The following is a 17,061-nucleotide window of genomic DNA, read 5'->3' as shown; positions in this document are numbered from 1 at the left end:
CCTCCACTGTGATAGTGCTGGAACATTTGAAAAAAAGTGGCCCAAAACCATACTCACTTACTCAAATCAAGTGTTATTACAAGTACAATTACTCCTAACTACAAATATAGCTATTCCAAAGACATGATGTGTAACAAAATAGCAACAACTCAAACTAATTGTTTCAACCCAACTTAATCAGACCAATACTCGGGGGATAACCTTCGCATTGCCACTTATCTTTTTCTAAGCATCCTTACTTGTGCAGTATTTTCTGTCCTTTGAAATGACATAAGCTCTCTGCCCTGGCCCTTCTGTCACAACTCCTTCACATCGTGAGCACACTTGGCAGTCATTACAAGGACACTCCTCTGCTTGACAGTTGGCAATGTGCTGGCATCCTGGATAAACAGAGCACTTGACAAGTCACTTGAAATGGAACTTCGGAAAGATGATATATGGGCACAATAAACGTTACTAAAAGATCGTAACTTTCTGGGACTGAGCAAAGCTCATCACTACTTCAACCATGGCTCCTTTGTCTTTGGCTGGGTATTAACCGACTGAATTGTCAGTTAAACTACAATCGGCAATAAGTGAACTTCTTTTTTCTCTTATCATAGCCCTTGATGATGAAACAATTTCACGATAAGCGTGTGTTGCCAGCAGGATTGGAATCCGCGAAGTGTAAATGTTAGCAACGGTTTAACAAGGGTCAGACCACTGGGATCCGATGTTTAACTGTCCATTTCAATGATAAAACATCGGATCCATGTGATCTATTATATACATATTCCTCAGAAGACAGTACTGAGACTGAACTTATAAAAGGTAAAACACTTTAACTACTTACTTGAATAGAAAATTGATGGTGGACCTATCATTAAAACTACTATAACCGGTCATTGAATTCTGATTCCAGGTGCGTCATATTTCAGTAACATGTATTTGCTTGTCTAAGGATGTAACCGTCAGCACTATCCCTATACTAACCCTTGCACCATCTCCCGTACTAGTCCTACACTAGCCCTACAATACTCCCTGAAGTATCCATGCACTACCCCAACATTACCACACACACACACACCCCCAACACACACACACACATCCTGCCCCTCTTGCACTTTCTCTTGAGTTATGAAATCCCCTACCACTGTGCTCTCATTGCATTACCCCCTGCAACCCCCCCCCCCCCCCCCCCATTCACTATTTGTCGCAGTCAAACAAACATGTTTGTTTACGCATTATTACCAAATTGAATATAGGAACAAACACTGTTATAACTACAGAGATATTAATTGATCAAAAATATACTTTCCATGAAGACACAGGCACAGAACCCATCAGCAAAATTAATGTCGAATGTTACATTTTAATAGAGAGTAGTAGAACTCTACCATTGATAACAAAGGCTATTGATCTGAGCTGATCCATCCCCATGAAAGAGTATTTGCTGACAAAAGCGACAAAACCCTTTCCATAATCATGAGAAATCTCTGTTCAAAAAAGAGTCCATCATGGGAATCCCCCTATATCACATGCATGCGTTTATGGATCCCTATCAATCTATGATGATGCCAGGTGTTTGGAAAAGGTGAGCGTGTCGTGCCCAACCGGTGGCACCCGTCACAAACACATACAAAGACAAGGCAATTTATCACCTGTACAAACACAGGAACGCATAGTACAAGTCAGAATCGGGAATTACATGTTTGACAGTTTTACTAAGGTCTTGAATGTTGTAATCGCGATGAAACAACGTTTGGTCAAGAGTCGTATGACGATGTTTGAAATGCTCGATTATGCATAAGTTGTGGCATGTTGACACCCAAGGCAATCTTGTGGATATTTTATTCTCATCTGAATCTTTGTACATAGATCTAAATATTAAACAAATGGCGTGGTCTCTTTGGTCTCTTTTATTTCTAATTGAGTTGAAGAAAAATCCCTATTTGACAATTATTGAACACTATCATATCATCAATATACCTGAAGTTGAAGTTAAACTTCTTGGTTAAATTCCTGTTTTTGATATTGCTAATCAGCAATACCAACTCATATACAAAAAGAAACATGCCACGAAGGTGGGGGGCTTACTTTTTACCTATCTATCCCAAAACATTACATTGATGGCATCTATGAGGAAGTCCAGCATTTATCATAAAAATGTACATATATACAATACTCAATGTACTTGAAAAATTGCTTTTTCTAGGCGCACTCTTTTCCATGAATACTACACACACAAAAACAGATGTTTGCATATACCTGCCTGTTGGCTGGAGTACTTACGGTAACATTGTTTTTTAGTTGCGATCAGCTTATAAAAGTATCTTGAGTCTGAGGGTAGACATTTAGCACAGGTAGTGCACCACTGACTGCGACAGTACCCAATACTTGAACATTCTGTGACATAATCAGAAAGGGTATTAATGTAAGAAGATAATAGTATCTTAGACATATAATTACACAAAACATTTATGATTTAATACAACTTAAATAAAGTTTGTTTCACAAAAAAATAATATTGTACACTTACCATTTTGGACCGAGACAGTTCTCTTGTTTGTATGGGACCCCCCAATCCAACACCCACAATGGAATACAAGCGTTCTGGAATCTTCATATATTTCAACCTAAAATCCAGGAATAAAACCTGCATGTTCACATATTTGTTGTTTTCCATTATTGTATCATTATTAGGTGTATACATTTACTGAACTTCGAAACCATATACAGTCGACCAACGTTGTGTCGAAGTTGAAGGGACCTACGCAAATACTTCGAGTTATACGAGGTTCGACACAATCGAAAATGATAAATGAATAAGGAATACGCAGGGGCCAAGCTTTTACTTCGAAACAACCAGTCGAAAACAACTGTGTTTGACTGTACGTTTATCTGTCACATGAAGAGGCAAAACAAACTGGAAGAAACACATTGTAAACCTGCACTTAAGCAGACAGAAACATTCCATATCTATAAAGTGTCTCTCTTAAGGGTGATGTTAAAGAACAGGGCATATGTTAGTTATATGTAGACTGGTACAAATTCACTTTCTTTTTCGACAATGTCAGCGAAACATCGTTTACCTGGTATGATTAATAAAAACTATCAATAAAAAAAACTACACTCAGGTTGAACATCGGTTGATTTGCGTTTTATGTGTTCACCAGTGTATCGGTGATATGTTCTAATGTTCTAATTTGTAGCAGAAATGCAGAATTGTTTTAGCCTGAAGTTTTCTACTTTTATTTGACTCATACATTGTGGGATAGCCTAATGATAAAAACATTCGGACATCACACCCCGGACCCGATTTGAAGCATTACATGGGTATCTAGTCACTAATGCTTAGTGATTGCATCTATACATTATACCTTATTCAGATGCCAGCCAGCATAAGAGCCTCCGCTATCTGAGCGAATGCTGTGAAAAGAGAAATTGAACTTTAATCAAAACAACATTCAGGATATGCCCGAGAAACATAAAACACAATTGCTAGCTCAATTAATTCGAGTCTGTTAGTTAATGCTTAACATTTTCTGCTATATATTACATAATTCACCCCAACAGTTGGATTACTAATCGGGTATTTTAATTTGTTGTTTAATATGGAATATCGAATTCTTTGAGTTTGTGTTGACAAACCTGATTTGATACAGTCGTCCTATATCTCCAACATTCATATAAGTCGTATCGACATCATCGCGTTCAAAGCTCCCAGAGAGTTTATTTTCATTGCTACTGGTAGTCCGGCCATACACCCGCAAATACAAACCAGAGTCTGTGCCAGCAAGAAATTTGTCACTTGTATAAACTGTTACTCGGAGTCCTGTAAAACGATTTTGTGAAACTGGATTATGTAGAATAATTGAACATCCATCAATACTCCTCCATCCCCCACGCACACGCACACACTTACTTATATGAACGTTTACGTGGAGTGTTGTAGAACTGGGAGATGTAAAATAGTACAACCCATTCATCCACCCATCACCCCACCCTCGTGCACTTAACCAATACACAGTTACGCACATAAACCATTACTTATATCAACTGATATTACTTTATGATTGCACAGTATAAATGCTCGACATACCTCGATTGAGAGCTGCTCGAACCCTCCTGATGGCCGGTCCAAATACCTGAACCGACTGAGTGCAGGTGAAATATTGACTTTGTGACGAGAGGGTGTTTGTCACTGTCACTCCTTCTGGTCGCCAGGGACAGCCTATGTCTGGATCATGCTAACAGAAAACTAAATTCCGTCACACAGAAAAGGGGAGAGGCATAGTCAAAAGATTTAACTGCAGCACGAGAAAATAATGTTGCTCCACTTGATATAATAATTTGGGTGGTGGGGTAGCCTAGATTTTAAAACGTTCGCTCGTCAAGCCGAAGGCCCGGGTTCGATCCCCCATATGGGTAAAATGTGTGAAGCCTATTTTTGGACTCCCCAGCTGATATTACTGGAATATTGCTAATAGCGGCGTAAAATGATATTCACTCACTGATATAAATATTTGAAATTGCCAGATGGAAGTAACATATAGTACTTTTGCCGATCTTGGTCACCAAACGACCAATATACACAATTTTACTACTATTATGTCTTTTACGCCCAATGGAATCTGTCTCTGTGGATAACCAAGACTGGTTACTCTCTGGCGTTGACGTTTTATGGTATACAGATGACAACAAAGAGACAGATGCCAAAGTCAGGACTACTTATATATCAAACGGTAGACATTAGGTTGGTTACAATTACCTCAAACCAAATTAATTTGATTCTTCCTATGTGTGTTGAAATGTCATCCCCAGTTTTCCCATTCTCCCACAAGGCTGGCCGGTCAGGATAAAGGCACGTCCGAGATACAGTCCCTTTCTCTCCCTCAATGTACATACGCAGCTGTTGGAGTAAAGAGAATTGTCATTAAACAAGTGCAATATGGATACACTAGGTCCGCGTTTCATTAACCCATACCCTTTAAGTCATGTCTTCATTGCCTGATAACCGCCCATACGTCGATTGACTCAACATTTATACACGAACAGACAACACTCACACAACAGCTTGGGTTATCATGACGTCCCACCAGGGCAAAAAATCTGTATCCTTTAAATCCTCCTGGCAACAGCTCTAGTTGCCGTTGGTACTGATTCTGCAATAAAGTTTATTTAAGTCTTCAACAGTGCATGACATTGTTATATATAGAAAATTATATCGGTGTGACATTCACCTTGATTACCACAACAACTATATTTTGTGCTCAGTAACCGCCTGGAGTAGGGGTTGTAAAATGGAAACACTGAAAGCAGTTTTAAGATTTACAACTGGGTGCCAGCTTTGAGACGGTTATAGACATAATCTGAGGAAAAAATAACGCCAACTTCATATACTTACACTGTAATCCCTGAGTGCTACGGCGGGCGTTTCTTCACACTTGTATCTACCAGCGTCTGTAGCTTAATCAACATAAACAATCAGTCAGACATTACTAATTCCACACACACACACACACACACACACACACACAGACACAGACACAGACGATCGTCAAAGGGACATGGACTACACGTGACGCAACCCCAACTGGGACATGGTATATAGACAAAATAGCTACCTGATTCAATGTTCAAATAGCGATACGAAATTACAGTGAATACTTGTGTATATGTGCCCTAACCAATAACAGAAAACAACTTCATTTGCGCCCCTGTGTGGTAGAGGGCACAGGTTCCAATACATATTGTATGTTTGCCACACACCACTTCGACCCTTATTTCACCTAAATGGCCCAATTATATCAGTAGGTTGCTCACGCCAAGCTTTGACATTTCTTCATGAAATCATGTCAAAATGATAAACTTTTTCGTCATTACTATTTAAATTTTTGTTTCACATCACATCATTTATTAGGGATACAAAAGTGCAGTTGGTATGTTGCAAATGTAAAGCCACCATTTCGGCAATTTGAGCGGGGAACATAAGAAATGTACCTCAATCGTCAGCGGGATGCATTGAAAATAATAGAATCAGTCTCAGCCAATCAGAATCAGACATTCATGTGTTAAGTAAGATCTGATAAATTCGGTTATTGACGTAGTATATGTAAACAAGTATACTGGGACAGTTGTGTTCTGAAACATGGTAGACAATAGCTGCAAATATTTGTTGAAATTTTGACCAAACTATTGTGAACCATTGTTCTAATATATGCTAATTGTTTACATTCTTTTTAGCAACTTTTAGTAATTCCAGCGAGGCAACACAAACAACTTCAAATAGTATACCATATATGTAGCGTAACTGTTGGTGAGTTGGCCTTGTGGAGAATGCAATCACTTGCCAATGCAGAGGTAAAAACTGGCTGACCAGCACATGTAGATGTGTACGTGCTTGTTGACCCGACCAGGTCATACCAAAAAGACGTTACCCTGCCTGGGGCTCGGCATTAAGAGGACTGGTAAGCTCCAAATCAGTATGCTGTGTCTGAGCGGGGTATTCATGTTACACTGTGGCATCGTATCTTAGTGGGCTAGCACTATAAAATCGGCATTGGTCCGGACTAGTACAAGCAGCAACACACACACACACACATAGATAAAATACAAAAGTCCAAAGAGGAGCTGTATAATTATATATGTTTATACATGCATGCACCTCGCTATATTAAGTTCCATAATCTTGGACGCGACGCGACGTTAAACCCCATTTCATCCGACCTCAGCTCCTTGTTGAGACTAACCACGGACCTATATATACAAGTCTGTGGACTAACGTACTACGAGACAGTCATAACGCAAACTGAAATTGAATCATTACTGCTTCCTATCGTGTCTTACTGAGTATATCATGTGTAAAAATACCTTATTGCATATTGAGCTTTGTCAAATGTCGTCTTATCAGCGACCATGCACCGATATTTGCACAATATGTTACCGTTGTTGCTTGGTAAAAGCAATACTACCAAAAGGAGCCCAATAAATCTATGCTTCAAAACTCGCGTATAGCTGAAGTTTCCTTCCGCTAAGTTTTATGACTGTAAGAGGGTCAAATGTGTGTCTGTTTAGTGGTTTATTTATGACATTAAGTAATGTTTACGCACTACTATTTACCCAAGGATTTTGGTAAACGAACGTTAAAAAACAAATAAATTTCATGAAAGACAATTGAAATAACAACCGAGGAAGAGAGCTTGAATCAACTTTGGATTCAAAATTCATATTTTATTAAGTCAGTATGATTTTACGCCCCTTTTTATGGTTCGAAATTAACGCTCGCCCGTTAGCCCGTGGCTAGAGTATTTCCTACAGGGCTAAGAACATCCGCAGAACGCTAGCCCGGGTGGCTAACTAACCTAAAGCAGTGTTGGCTGAAGAGCGCGTTTTTGCGTCTTGGACGAACAAAAATAAGTTTGAACGCACCTGCGTACATGTGTGGGTCTCGTGGACGCAGTGACTGGGGCTATATTAATTTCATATCGAATTGACACTGTTATCGTAAATCAAAGACGTACGTCTTTGCGTAAATGTATTTGTTGCCAAACAAGACGGCCAAACAAGACAGCGAAGCATGTTGATTAAAACTTCCGTTTGCTAAACCAAACCAGTTTCGTTATTCTCTCCCTTTTTATGACAAATACCCAAACCGGTTTCTTGACCTATATCTATTGTCGGTTTTGCATGTATTAATTTTCGGTATGGTCCGTAGCTTTGCTTCAGCCAATCAGGTGCCACATATTAAGCAAGTCGGATATAGTCGTAATTAATTTAGCTTGCTGATTGGTCGAAAATATCCTGACCTTGTGTCAAACTAAAAATAGCCAGGCACATCAAGGGTATACTTCAGAACGTGGTAACCTGGTAACAGCAACCCGCGAAATCGAGCGACCGTGTACGATGATACGCTATGTTATCGCGGTAGTTAATTTATAATGGATCGTAGTGAGGCACGCATACAAACTTATTAAATATGTGATTCACAAAATGTTTGTTGTTCATTGGATTGATTGATGCTGATTTTCTTTACCGAGTTCGGTAAACAAAGTACCTGTCATTGGTGAATCTTACCGCAGTAAGTAAGGCTGTGTGGATTATATGGTATATCACTTCCTGTTTTGAATTTTGCATACGACCGAGGTTTGGTCAAGGGACTTCGTTTGAACAAATGGGTTCTTTTTCTAATCAATTTTGAATGGAGGAAGGGGTAATTCCACTTCAAAAACATCTCAGGAACTGTCATAAAAAAAAGTTAACGTGTGTACAAGTAGCCGTGACATACCGCAACGAGTCCTGTATTCGATCATGCGATGAAATATATCGTGCTTAGATTTGCATAAGTAAACAGTCGACAGGTTGTGTGGATTACGAGATTTATCAATACCGCGATACTGTATATGATGTGTACAATGTGACGAATGTACAATGATGTAAGCATTGTTTTTATTTAGCGGACTCTGAATATTTAGTTATTCTACAACAGACTTATCAAGCTGATAATAATTCAATATCTTGTGAGTCATATTAAGAATTGCAAAACACATTTTTGTTTGGGACCCCTAATTTTATGATGAAGGGGTCCAAGTGACCCCAAGAAAATTTAAGCCAGAGCAGACACTATATTGCTTTCATATTAAATGGCAAACCATTTCAGTTACATATTAAATCAAAATCAAGTCATTTTATTAGTGAAACCGCAGCGGCGTAATCCCGGAAGTTTGTAGTAAACACGCATTCGGAATCTACTCCAGCGAACTTCCATTTATAGCCTTATTGGTAGGTCACAGTATTTTTTTAGTTTCAATTTTTTTTATAAAGAAATTGTACATTTACAAACCCTCAAGTTTAATGAAATAATAATGATTTAATAAAAATTTGGTAGAAATATAGAATAGTCAAGGCATGCTTGGTTACTAACCCCACTTTTGGTTTACGCATTTAAAACCCAGAAACATTGGCCTGGAGAAAATAATCATGCATGATCATGATGACGACTTTGGTCTTTCCAGGTATTGCAACTGATGGTGCCTCCGTGATGGTTGGAAAGAAGGCAGGTGTCGTGAAGAGGCTAAAGGACCAGACTAATCGAGCATTCATCCAAGGTATCCACTGTTCAGCCCACCGGCTTGAGTTGTCATTTAAAGATGCAACAACGGACCTGTCGCTTTGGACCAAGGCTTCCAATCTCCTACTGAGTGTTTATCTCTTTTATCGCAACAGTCCCCTGAACAGGAGCAACCTATTGCAGGCTTTTGCCATGGAAGGTACTCCTCTTTCACTCTTATTTCCATTATTATTGAAATTTGCAACCATTTTATATTTTTATATTATTAAATGAATCGATTAATTGAACATGGCATTTTTATGATATGGCTTGCAATTCATTTGCAGATGTGGAAGTGCTCATACCATCCAGTGTTGGTGGCACCAGATGGGTCAGCCATATCAAGAGAACGTTACGAAACCTCATGACATCCTATGGACCAATAATTCAGCATCTCCAGCAAGTAAGATGTTTTAAAAGCTTTCCCTAAATTTTGTTGTCCTCCACACATTGCTTTGCTTCCAAGTCTAAGAATTAAAAATGAACACGCAGTAACTTGTTTTGTAATATTTAGGCTTTATTTTAATAGTTTTCTGTCAGTCTGCATTGTTCTGCTTTTCTTCATAATCTAGGTCTGAAAATTTAAACAATTTATCAAACATTTGCATAGGGATGATCATGTTTGAATTTGATATTTGTAGATCCAAAACCCTTGCGACCCAGCACACAACAAGGAGTCTGCTAGGAAAGCAGTGAGTTTCTTAAAACATCTACAGGACAAGTCCATGGTTGCTTTCCTGCTCTTCATGTGGGACATTGTCTGCTGCCTGTCTGCCGTCTCTGAGGCTTTTCAGAGAAAAGAGGCAACTTTGAGAGATGTGTATGTCGAAATCCAGCTGGCTAAGAACACCCTGACAAACTTCTATGAGATGTAAGTTTCTTTCTGTTACTGTTAGTCAGTGACATTTGTGCTAATTAAATTTATCATAGGATGAAGTCTGTTGATTAATGTAGGTACACTATGTTGAAATTGAGCAACAGTTTCTGTATTATTATTTTTTCCAGGGATGGTCCAAAATTAAAACGTTTAACAGCAACTGATGACAATTCTGAGTCTGACAGTCTGGAGCTATATGAAGGGCATCATTTGTAAGGAAACCTAGTATCCTTCAAGGCTGGAAGAGTCAAAGTACTGGACAGACTGGTCAGCAGTAGGACAGACAGATTTGAAATAGATGCTGGTGTTGCAGAGGCATGCTGCATCACAAATCTGAACCTATGGCCCCTAACTTTGCAAGCAGGGAAACTTAAATGTTAATAGTTAATATCTGTGAAATAGTTATTTGTCAAATTGAGGTATTTGCGTCAATTGTGTTCTGTAAATAAGTGGTGCAAATGTATATTTAGTGTGATCAGAATTACTGGTGTTCATCTGAATACTAAGTAAACCCTTGATAATTTTCTGATATAAGTTTTTAGTTGTTTATGTTCATGTTGATTCAACAGACTTTGGTGATGTTCATTTGGCCAGCTTAGTGAAAACATTTAAGCAAGGATTGGAGAAAGCTGGATTTGACCCATGGCAAGTAGAACCAGAATGGACAAGACTTAAGGAGTAGTGTATAGGTAAATTCAATTTCATTTAATTTTTTTAATTATGATATATGTTTAATTTAAGATTATCTGACTGCCCATTGACCTTTTCATTTTATTTACATTATTTCATGAAAATAATATTCAAAACAATGTTTTTGTTCTTTGCACAGACTTTATCCAGAGCCATCAAAAGCTTCATGGAAGGACCTGAACAGTCAGCTGAAGGAACAAGGTTATGAAAATGTCCTTGGACTTGTTGATTTGATCTTTACCCTGCCTGCCAGCTCTGTTGAGACAGAGCGGGGCTTCTCAGCAATGGGGCGGGTCAAGACAGACTGGCGGAGCAATCTGAAAGACAGTCACCTGTCAGACCTCCTTATGGTCTTGATCGAAACCCCAGAGGTCATGTCATTTCATCCTACTCCATCTGTCCACCTATGGAATTCTAGATCTGTAAGGCCAAGGAGACCTGATTTTATGGAATCAGGAACACTATCTTTCAAGTATTCAAATCACCTCTGTCAAGAAAACCTTCTCAGACTTGAGGAGAGGGCTCACAATCTGTTGTCTGCTGCTCTAGTCATTGCAAAGGATGTTGCTCAGTCTGATAACTCTCCATCTCACTGTGAAGAGTGTTGTTAAACTAATGAATTGAAAGAATTTGCGAGAAATACTCAGTGAATCAGTGCTGTTGTTATTTGATGTTTCAGTGGCATTAATTTTAGAAGTTGAATGTGGTTGTGATGAGAACAAAGATGTTTACTGTTCATCTTATATTGTTTGTACGAGTTCAGTACCTGTCTCAAAAACCTCATGAACTCACAAGAAGTTGAACTTTATTAAACTTAATAGTTATGAAGACATGATTTTCAGACTTTGTTATCTGTTGTGTAGTCTGGGCTAACTGATCTTCTTCAGGGCTAGTAAAGTTCAGCTGCAGTTAGCCCTGTGGACTGGATCACCTTTTCAGTTAATTTCTAACCCTGGCCGGCTGAGTTTTAGCAATATTCAAGCAATACGGTGAGGGTCATCAATAATGGTCTTCACACATTGTACACATGCGGGGAATCGAAGTCGGGTCTTCGGCGTGACGAACGAAGCATTTAATCACTAGGCTACCCCACCGCCCCATGTTTTATATAGAAAATTAGAAATCGACCATTTTAGTTTCGTATGAGTTAAATAATGTGAGTAGACTGCAGTATTTGGTTCCCCACTTCGGAACGAACGTTTTTACGTGTTTACGGAAGTTGTCGAATGGAAAAACGTTCCACGCATGCGCAGTTCGTTATTTACGGTCGAAGCGCACTTCGCAACGAACGTTTTTACGTGTTTACGGAAGTTGTCGAATGAAAAATGTTCCTCGCATGCGCAGTTCGTTATTTACGGTCGAAGCGAGAGGATTTGTTGGCCGCCATTTTTCTACCGAACGCTGTCTGCAGTTCAGTATTTTCTTACACAGACAACACACGGGGGGTTTGTCCCCCCTTGTCGAAATATTAAAGTAAAAACAAACCTTTTTTCAAATAAATCGCACGACGGTAATTTCATTCTGTTTCTTGAACAATATATTTTGTTGGGCCAAAGACGTATCGTAGTAACGAGTCCATATAAGGAACGTCACATGATCAGACACGTGACGTCTTACGTCATTTATGTCCCGCCCATAGCAACACGAAGTCGACAATAGAGGGGTTTTAGTTGCCATGATGCAATGCGCGGTCGCCATGTTAGTTGTCGATAATTCGGCTTCACTTTCTATCGTAAAACCTCTCGGCCCCGACAGGGGCGGAATTTTAGACCATACTTTTCACGTCCAGCTCATTTTTGGGGTCCTTTTTGATAATAAATGCCCCCTTACGGATTCCGGCACGCTTGCGAGTGCGCGCTTACATACAAGCAAAGCTGCCGAAGGGCAGCGGTTTCCTTACGGAAACCCCCAAAGTGGGGACCCAAATACTGCAGTTCACCCAATAATGCAAAGTAGAAAACATAACTTCTTCATATTTGAGTTGCACAATCCTCATTAGGTTAAGGGGGCGGTGGGGTAACCTAGTGGTTATAGCGTTCGCTCGTCACGGCGAAGACCTGGGTTCGATGCCCCACATGGGTACAATGTGTGAAACCCATTTATGGTGTCCGCTGCCGTGATATTGCTGGAATATTGCTAAAAGCGGCGTAAGACCATACTCGCTCGGTCGCACAAGCTTAAGGGGTCTTACCAAGCTGGCAACACTTGCCATGCCAGCCACTTTGGCATTCACACTGCGCTGTCCGGAATTCTCCTCCGTTGTAACAGTTCCTGTTACAGCCTTGCTGCTCCATTGGACGTCTCTCTGGGCCACACCTGCGTTGACAGTCTTCCCTTGGTTCCCCAGGCTGACAGCAGAGGGCAATGTCCCTCTTCTGGTATCCTCCCCCACATGGCGCTGTGCACACATCCCATTCTCCTACTTTCCAGGTACAGTCAGAACAACCTTGTACATAGACGATGGTATACCAGAGCCAACACCACAGCCCAGCACGCAACATCATTGCGGCGCAATGACTGAGGAGTTTTGAGGATCAGCTTATACTTCCGGTGACAAACAACGTCTCGTGTCAATGGCGACAGCAGTGATGCGTCGGACAGGGCCCGGCTAATCATATTCGGAACACTCTGGTGTAGCTTTGAAAAACACGACATTGTCACAGGCATTAAAACACTCTAGTTATGTGGCACGAATAGCAAGTGCATGTTGGCTTGTCAAAGCAGTTGCAGTGTTGTCAAGACGTCCTATGATCGATGTCAAACTGGCCGCTACCCATTCATAAAAATTGAGGTAAGTTTTCACTCTTCTCACACTTCTGATAGGCTGGTGTAATTGTCAGTGTTGATAAGTCAATACTGATCGGATAATCATCACACGGAACAGTGATGATGGCGTTGAAATATGAGCATAAACAGTCGTGCTGTGACTCGTTTGATTGAATTTGTTGTTATATATTGTCAAAAAAGAAAGACGGTATTTGCAATTGCAATATGCTCCCAATTTATGCATCATACAATGTTATTGAAAATTTCCATTACATCTATCCTGAGCCTTTTTCCAATATTAAATTATCAGGATTCAGCTCTGACAAGGAACGTCACAGAATTATATTTATGAGTCCAGGGTAGATGATACAAACTATAGGCATAAGAAGGCCTATTATGTGCATGTTGGCAATGTAAATTGTTATGATTTTTTGTCAATACTTGTACTATATCAGAGTAATAATGTGTTTTTTCAAAGAGACTTATAGGGGTGTCTGTGTTAACAGAGACCATACATTTTTAAATAGATATGGTCTCTGGTGTTAATAAAAAAAAAATGTGCCAATATCATGATGATAATGTTATGTGCACTGAAAAATCAGGGTGTTTTTTTTCACAAACAAACTATTAATCTAATTCGTAAATAATGATGATTAAATCCTTGCAGTTATTGTATTTAAGATCTCTGAAAGGTGACCTCACTTTTAATACTTAAATGCATTCTGTATGATGTGAATAGACTTGATCATTACAACCCCATTTAGCATTTGTTTAGCATATTCAGTTGAAGATACAATGTACATGCTTAATTTATTTATTATATCTTGATGTAGGCATTGTAAGAAATTGTTGGTATTTTAGAAGTATATGTTATATGTTCTCATAAGAGTTATATTTCTTTTGCAGTTGGACCAGCTTTCCATGTTTGAGGGGAGAAAGCATCTCGGACTGTAACAGATCTTCAGATTTCTTTGAATATTTTGTGGTCAAGCAATACATTGCCTATGAAAGAACAACTCTTGTTGTGTATACAGTTGTAAACATATTAAAGTCTTATCTGAAGTACTGGTACTGTAAATGATTTCTGTGACCATCAGAATACACCATGTACACTGGACACTTGCTGGAATAGGACCTACTTGTCATCAACATGGTGTTGCAGAACATCTTGGGACTCTCATATAAAGTCCAGTGTGAATCTAGATACTGACACTAGTGACAGTGCATACTGTTGAAAATAGTCCAATTCACACTGGCACAGTAATTTGTTCAGACTTGGCTTTTGGGAATATTTGCCAAGAATGTTTAATATTTTGAGAGTAATCATGACCTGGTAAAAACAATTACTGAATAAATCTAAAGCTTATTTATTGTTTTTTTAAGTGTGGATAATGCCATACAAAAGAGAGTTGTTGTAATATTTATGGTATCAGCCATGATACTGAATTGATATTGAATACAATATCATAACAAAGCAATGTATGATAATAGTTTTTCAGTTTATGGGTCAAAATCTTCCTAGAAAATACATATGGTCCATATGAATACTGGAAAATGAGAATGTCAGTCACCCCATTTGTTAAGCTTGGCTTTATTGGCAGAATATTTGAAACACAAAAATAAATGAAAAACAGGTACAATTGTTTCTATCTCTGCCTCAAGTCAATGTTTTTGTACCAAATTGTGTTCATCAGTGTTCACTGAGTGATAAGTTGAATGGAGTAATGTTTTGGACTTCTGGCAATTCGCCGGTTTATTTTTGACTATTTGCATATCCACGAACGCTTGACTATTATTGCCTGAATTTCAAGTAATAATTGATTCTGAATTATGTGTACGTGCGTATGTATGTTATCTCGGAACTAACTTAAATCACTGTCGTACATGTACACATAATTCAGAACCACCAGGGGGTATTTAAAAGTATCAAAAATATTCTCTTGAGAGCCAGTCTTAAATCATACCAGGTGATTAACATAAAACATTCTAATGACAGATCCCGTTATAACCTGGGGTAGAATGCGTCCCCAGCACCTCATTGCTCATAGAGGCGTCTTAATTTGGATCAAATAAATATTAGCATGGTCATCATAAGAACACAGGCTCCGTTCTGCTGCTCTCCATCCTCGACGACACCTCGTCATGACAAACTCCTTTGCCTTGGTACCGGCGCCATCAACGTCTTTTCTCTCCACATCTGTTACATAATTGCTGAGTCAACTTCAAAAGAAATCATTGGACCAAGACGTTAAAACTGCCCCCACTGTGTTGCAAAACGAACATATTACTTCAACGTTTTACTTTACTTTTAGGCAGCAGAATTCCTGCACGTGTACACAACAAATCCAATTACAGTCGTGTGACTGGATTGTCTTGTCAAGACTCCATTGTGTACATGCTGCCGTCCCATGCTGCGTTGCTTCAGGCAAAAACCCAAACACTTATTTGTTTCTGCAAATAGTACAGTGTAAGTGGCAGGATCTATCAGCAGGGCAAGGCATGCTGGCTCTTTTCGCGAACACCTGGTGTCATCACCAGTTTTCAGTGATACATTTATATAAACTACAGTACTCAAAACAAAGTTAAGGGTCAAACGTATATCCCTGCGCGATCGTTAATTTGACATAGAAAAGACAGGAATTAGACATTTCTAATCGCAAATCCGATTGAATGTGTCCTAAAGCTTACCATTGTGGCAAATCATATGCACTATGCAACCACAACGTCTGTGAGAATCTTTTGAAAAATCACCAATTCAAGCTGAGAAACAAGGGTCATCGAAACTGTTTTCATCGCCCCAACGCAGTGTTCCCCGATCATCGTGCGTTTGTTTTGTCAATGCATCTGCAATCTGTGTTCCCCGTGAACAGTTGGGACATACAAATAGCAGAGTTTGCGTCTACCGACGGCCTGGACACAGATTTGCTGACGTCAGCGTCAGGCTGCGTCATCGATTTGATGGTGATACAGTGATGGTGTGGGGTTGAATTTCTATGTACCACAGGCCTCCTTTGTACGCCGTCCAAGGAAATTTGACCGGTTTCAGATACAGAGACGATATTTTACACCCTTTTCTTGTTCCCACTCTTCACCAAATTGGAGCTGGTTCGATTCATCATGATAACAATGCAAGACCCCATCGTGCCAGGCTAGTAAATAATTTTCTCAACCAAAATTGTATTTTGTACACCAATGACTGTATTAATCTTAACTGTTTTTGTGTTAAATTTGCATACGACGCTGCACTTTTCAGAAATAAAGAACAAAAATGAAATCTCTCTTAAGGACATAGGCAGTATCTATGTGCAGCAAGTAGAAGCAGCAAATAGAATATTAAGCGATATCTCGCATGTTCTACTTTCGAAGTATCGACTTCTTCCTTCTGGCCACCGAGAACAGGACCGGGAATTCATATACACCATCTAGTACCAAGTTCTGAAATGCGTTTTATGATAAATATAAATTGTTGAGCATTTAATATCTAGTGCCTCATTTACGTTTGTGGTGTTCTTATTTATTTGTATATGTGTTTATCAACACGCTAAGACTTTGTGCTGATAAGCCAAATTTCTTTTGGGATAATAACGTGTTATCTTTTCGTATCTTCTGTTCTACCCTTTGTTTAAATGCAGTGACGTAA

General features: G+C 39.2%; 2 protein-coding genes across 8 annotated transcripts in view; one reads left to right on the top strand and one right to left on the bottom strand.

Moving 5' to 3' along the window:
- LOC124123006 overlaps nucleotides 1–13,187 on the bottom strand; it is an 84,672-nt gene extending 71,485 nt beyond the window's left edge. For 2 of the 4 annotated variants that reach the window (XM_046486245.2, XM_046486253.2), the window contains exons 1-10: nucleotides 12,847–13,187; nucleotides 5,387–5,448; nucleotides 5,049–5,144; nucleotides 4,751–4,891; nucleotides 4,082–4,229; nucleotides 3,631–3,814; nucleotides 3,360–3,408; nucleotides 2,519–2,615; nucleotides 2,272–2,385; nucleotides 240–380 (exon numbers count right to left, since the gene is read on the bottom strand). In XM_046486245.2, coding sequence (XP_046342201.2) covers nucleotides 240–380; nucleotides 2,272–2,385; nucleotides 2,519–2,615; nucleotides 3,360–3,408; nucleotides 3,631–3,814; nucleotides 4,082–4,229; nucleotides 4,751–4,891; nucleotides 5,049–5,144; nucleotides 5,387–5,448; nucleotides 12,847–13,159 — 1,345 coding nt within the window. In that variant the 5' untranslated portion in view covers nucleotides 13,160–13,187. Of the gene's footprint in view, nucleotides 1–239; nucleotides 381–2,271; nucleotides 2,386–2,518; nucleotides 2,616–3,359; nucleotides 3,409–3,630; nucleotides 3,815–4,081; nucleotides 4,230–4,750; nucleotides 4,892–5,048; nucleotides 5,145–5,386; nucleotides 5,449–7,410; nucleotides 7,572–12,846 lie in introns of those variants that run through there. The other 2 variants (XM_046486260.2, XM_046486266.2) reach the window with 2 other exon arrangements.
- LOC124123030 (zinc finger protein 862-like) lies at nucleotides 7,870–11,076 on the top strand. 4 transcript variants are annotated; one of them, XR_007223100.1, is made up of 7 exons: nucleotides 8,201–8,414; nucleotides 8,674–8,760; nucleotides 8,994–9,248; nucleotides 9,376–9,491; nucleotides 9,730–9,959; nucleotides 10,094–10,654; nucleotides 10,795–11,076. XR_007223100.1 is itself a non-coding variant. In XM_048402959.1 (5 exons), the coding sequence occupies exons 2-5, from the start codon at nucleotides 9,020–9,022 to the stop codon at nucleotides 10,179–10,181; spliced, it is 663 nt and encodes a 220-aa protein (XP_048258916.1). In that variant the 5' UTR covers nucleotides 7,870–8,059; nucleotides 8,994–9,019; the 3' UTR covers nucleotides 10,182–10,654. The 4 variants fall into 4 exon arrangements, 1 of the variants encoding a protein (XP_048258916.1); XR_007223098.1 differs by lacking the exon at nucleotides 8,674–8,760; XR_007223099.1 differs by having other exon boundaries at nucleotides 8,201–8,760.
- Nucleotides 13,188–17,061: the final 3,874 nt, after the last annotated feature.

This window comes from Haliotis rufescens, unplaced genomic scaffold, assembly GCF_023055435.1.
Source record: "Haliotis rufescens isolate VD_foot unplaced genomic scaffold, xgHalRufe1.0.p SCAF_3, whole genome shotgun sequence".
Classification (NCBI taxonomy): domain Eukaryota; kingdom Metazoa; phylum Mollusca; class Gastropoda; order Lepetellida; family Haliotidae; genus Haliotis; species Haliotis rufescens.
This window is presented reverse-complemented; position numbering and strand designations above follow the sequence as displayed.

Bases quoted from the DNA above. Each gene is read 5' to 3' on its own strand.
- LOC124123030 (XM_048402959.1), top strand. From the start codon at position 9,020: ATGGTTGGAAAGAAGGCAGGTGTCGTGAAGAGGCTAAAGGACCAGACT. The intron at 9,492-9,729 runs GTAAGATGTTTT...TGATATTTGTAG, and splicing joins TAATTCAGCATCTCCAGCAA to ATCCAAAACCCTTGCGACCC. The intron at 9,960-10,093 runs GTAAGTTTCTTT...TATTTTTTCCAG, and splicing joins CTGACAAACTTCTATGAGAT to GGATGGTCCAAAATTAAAAC.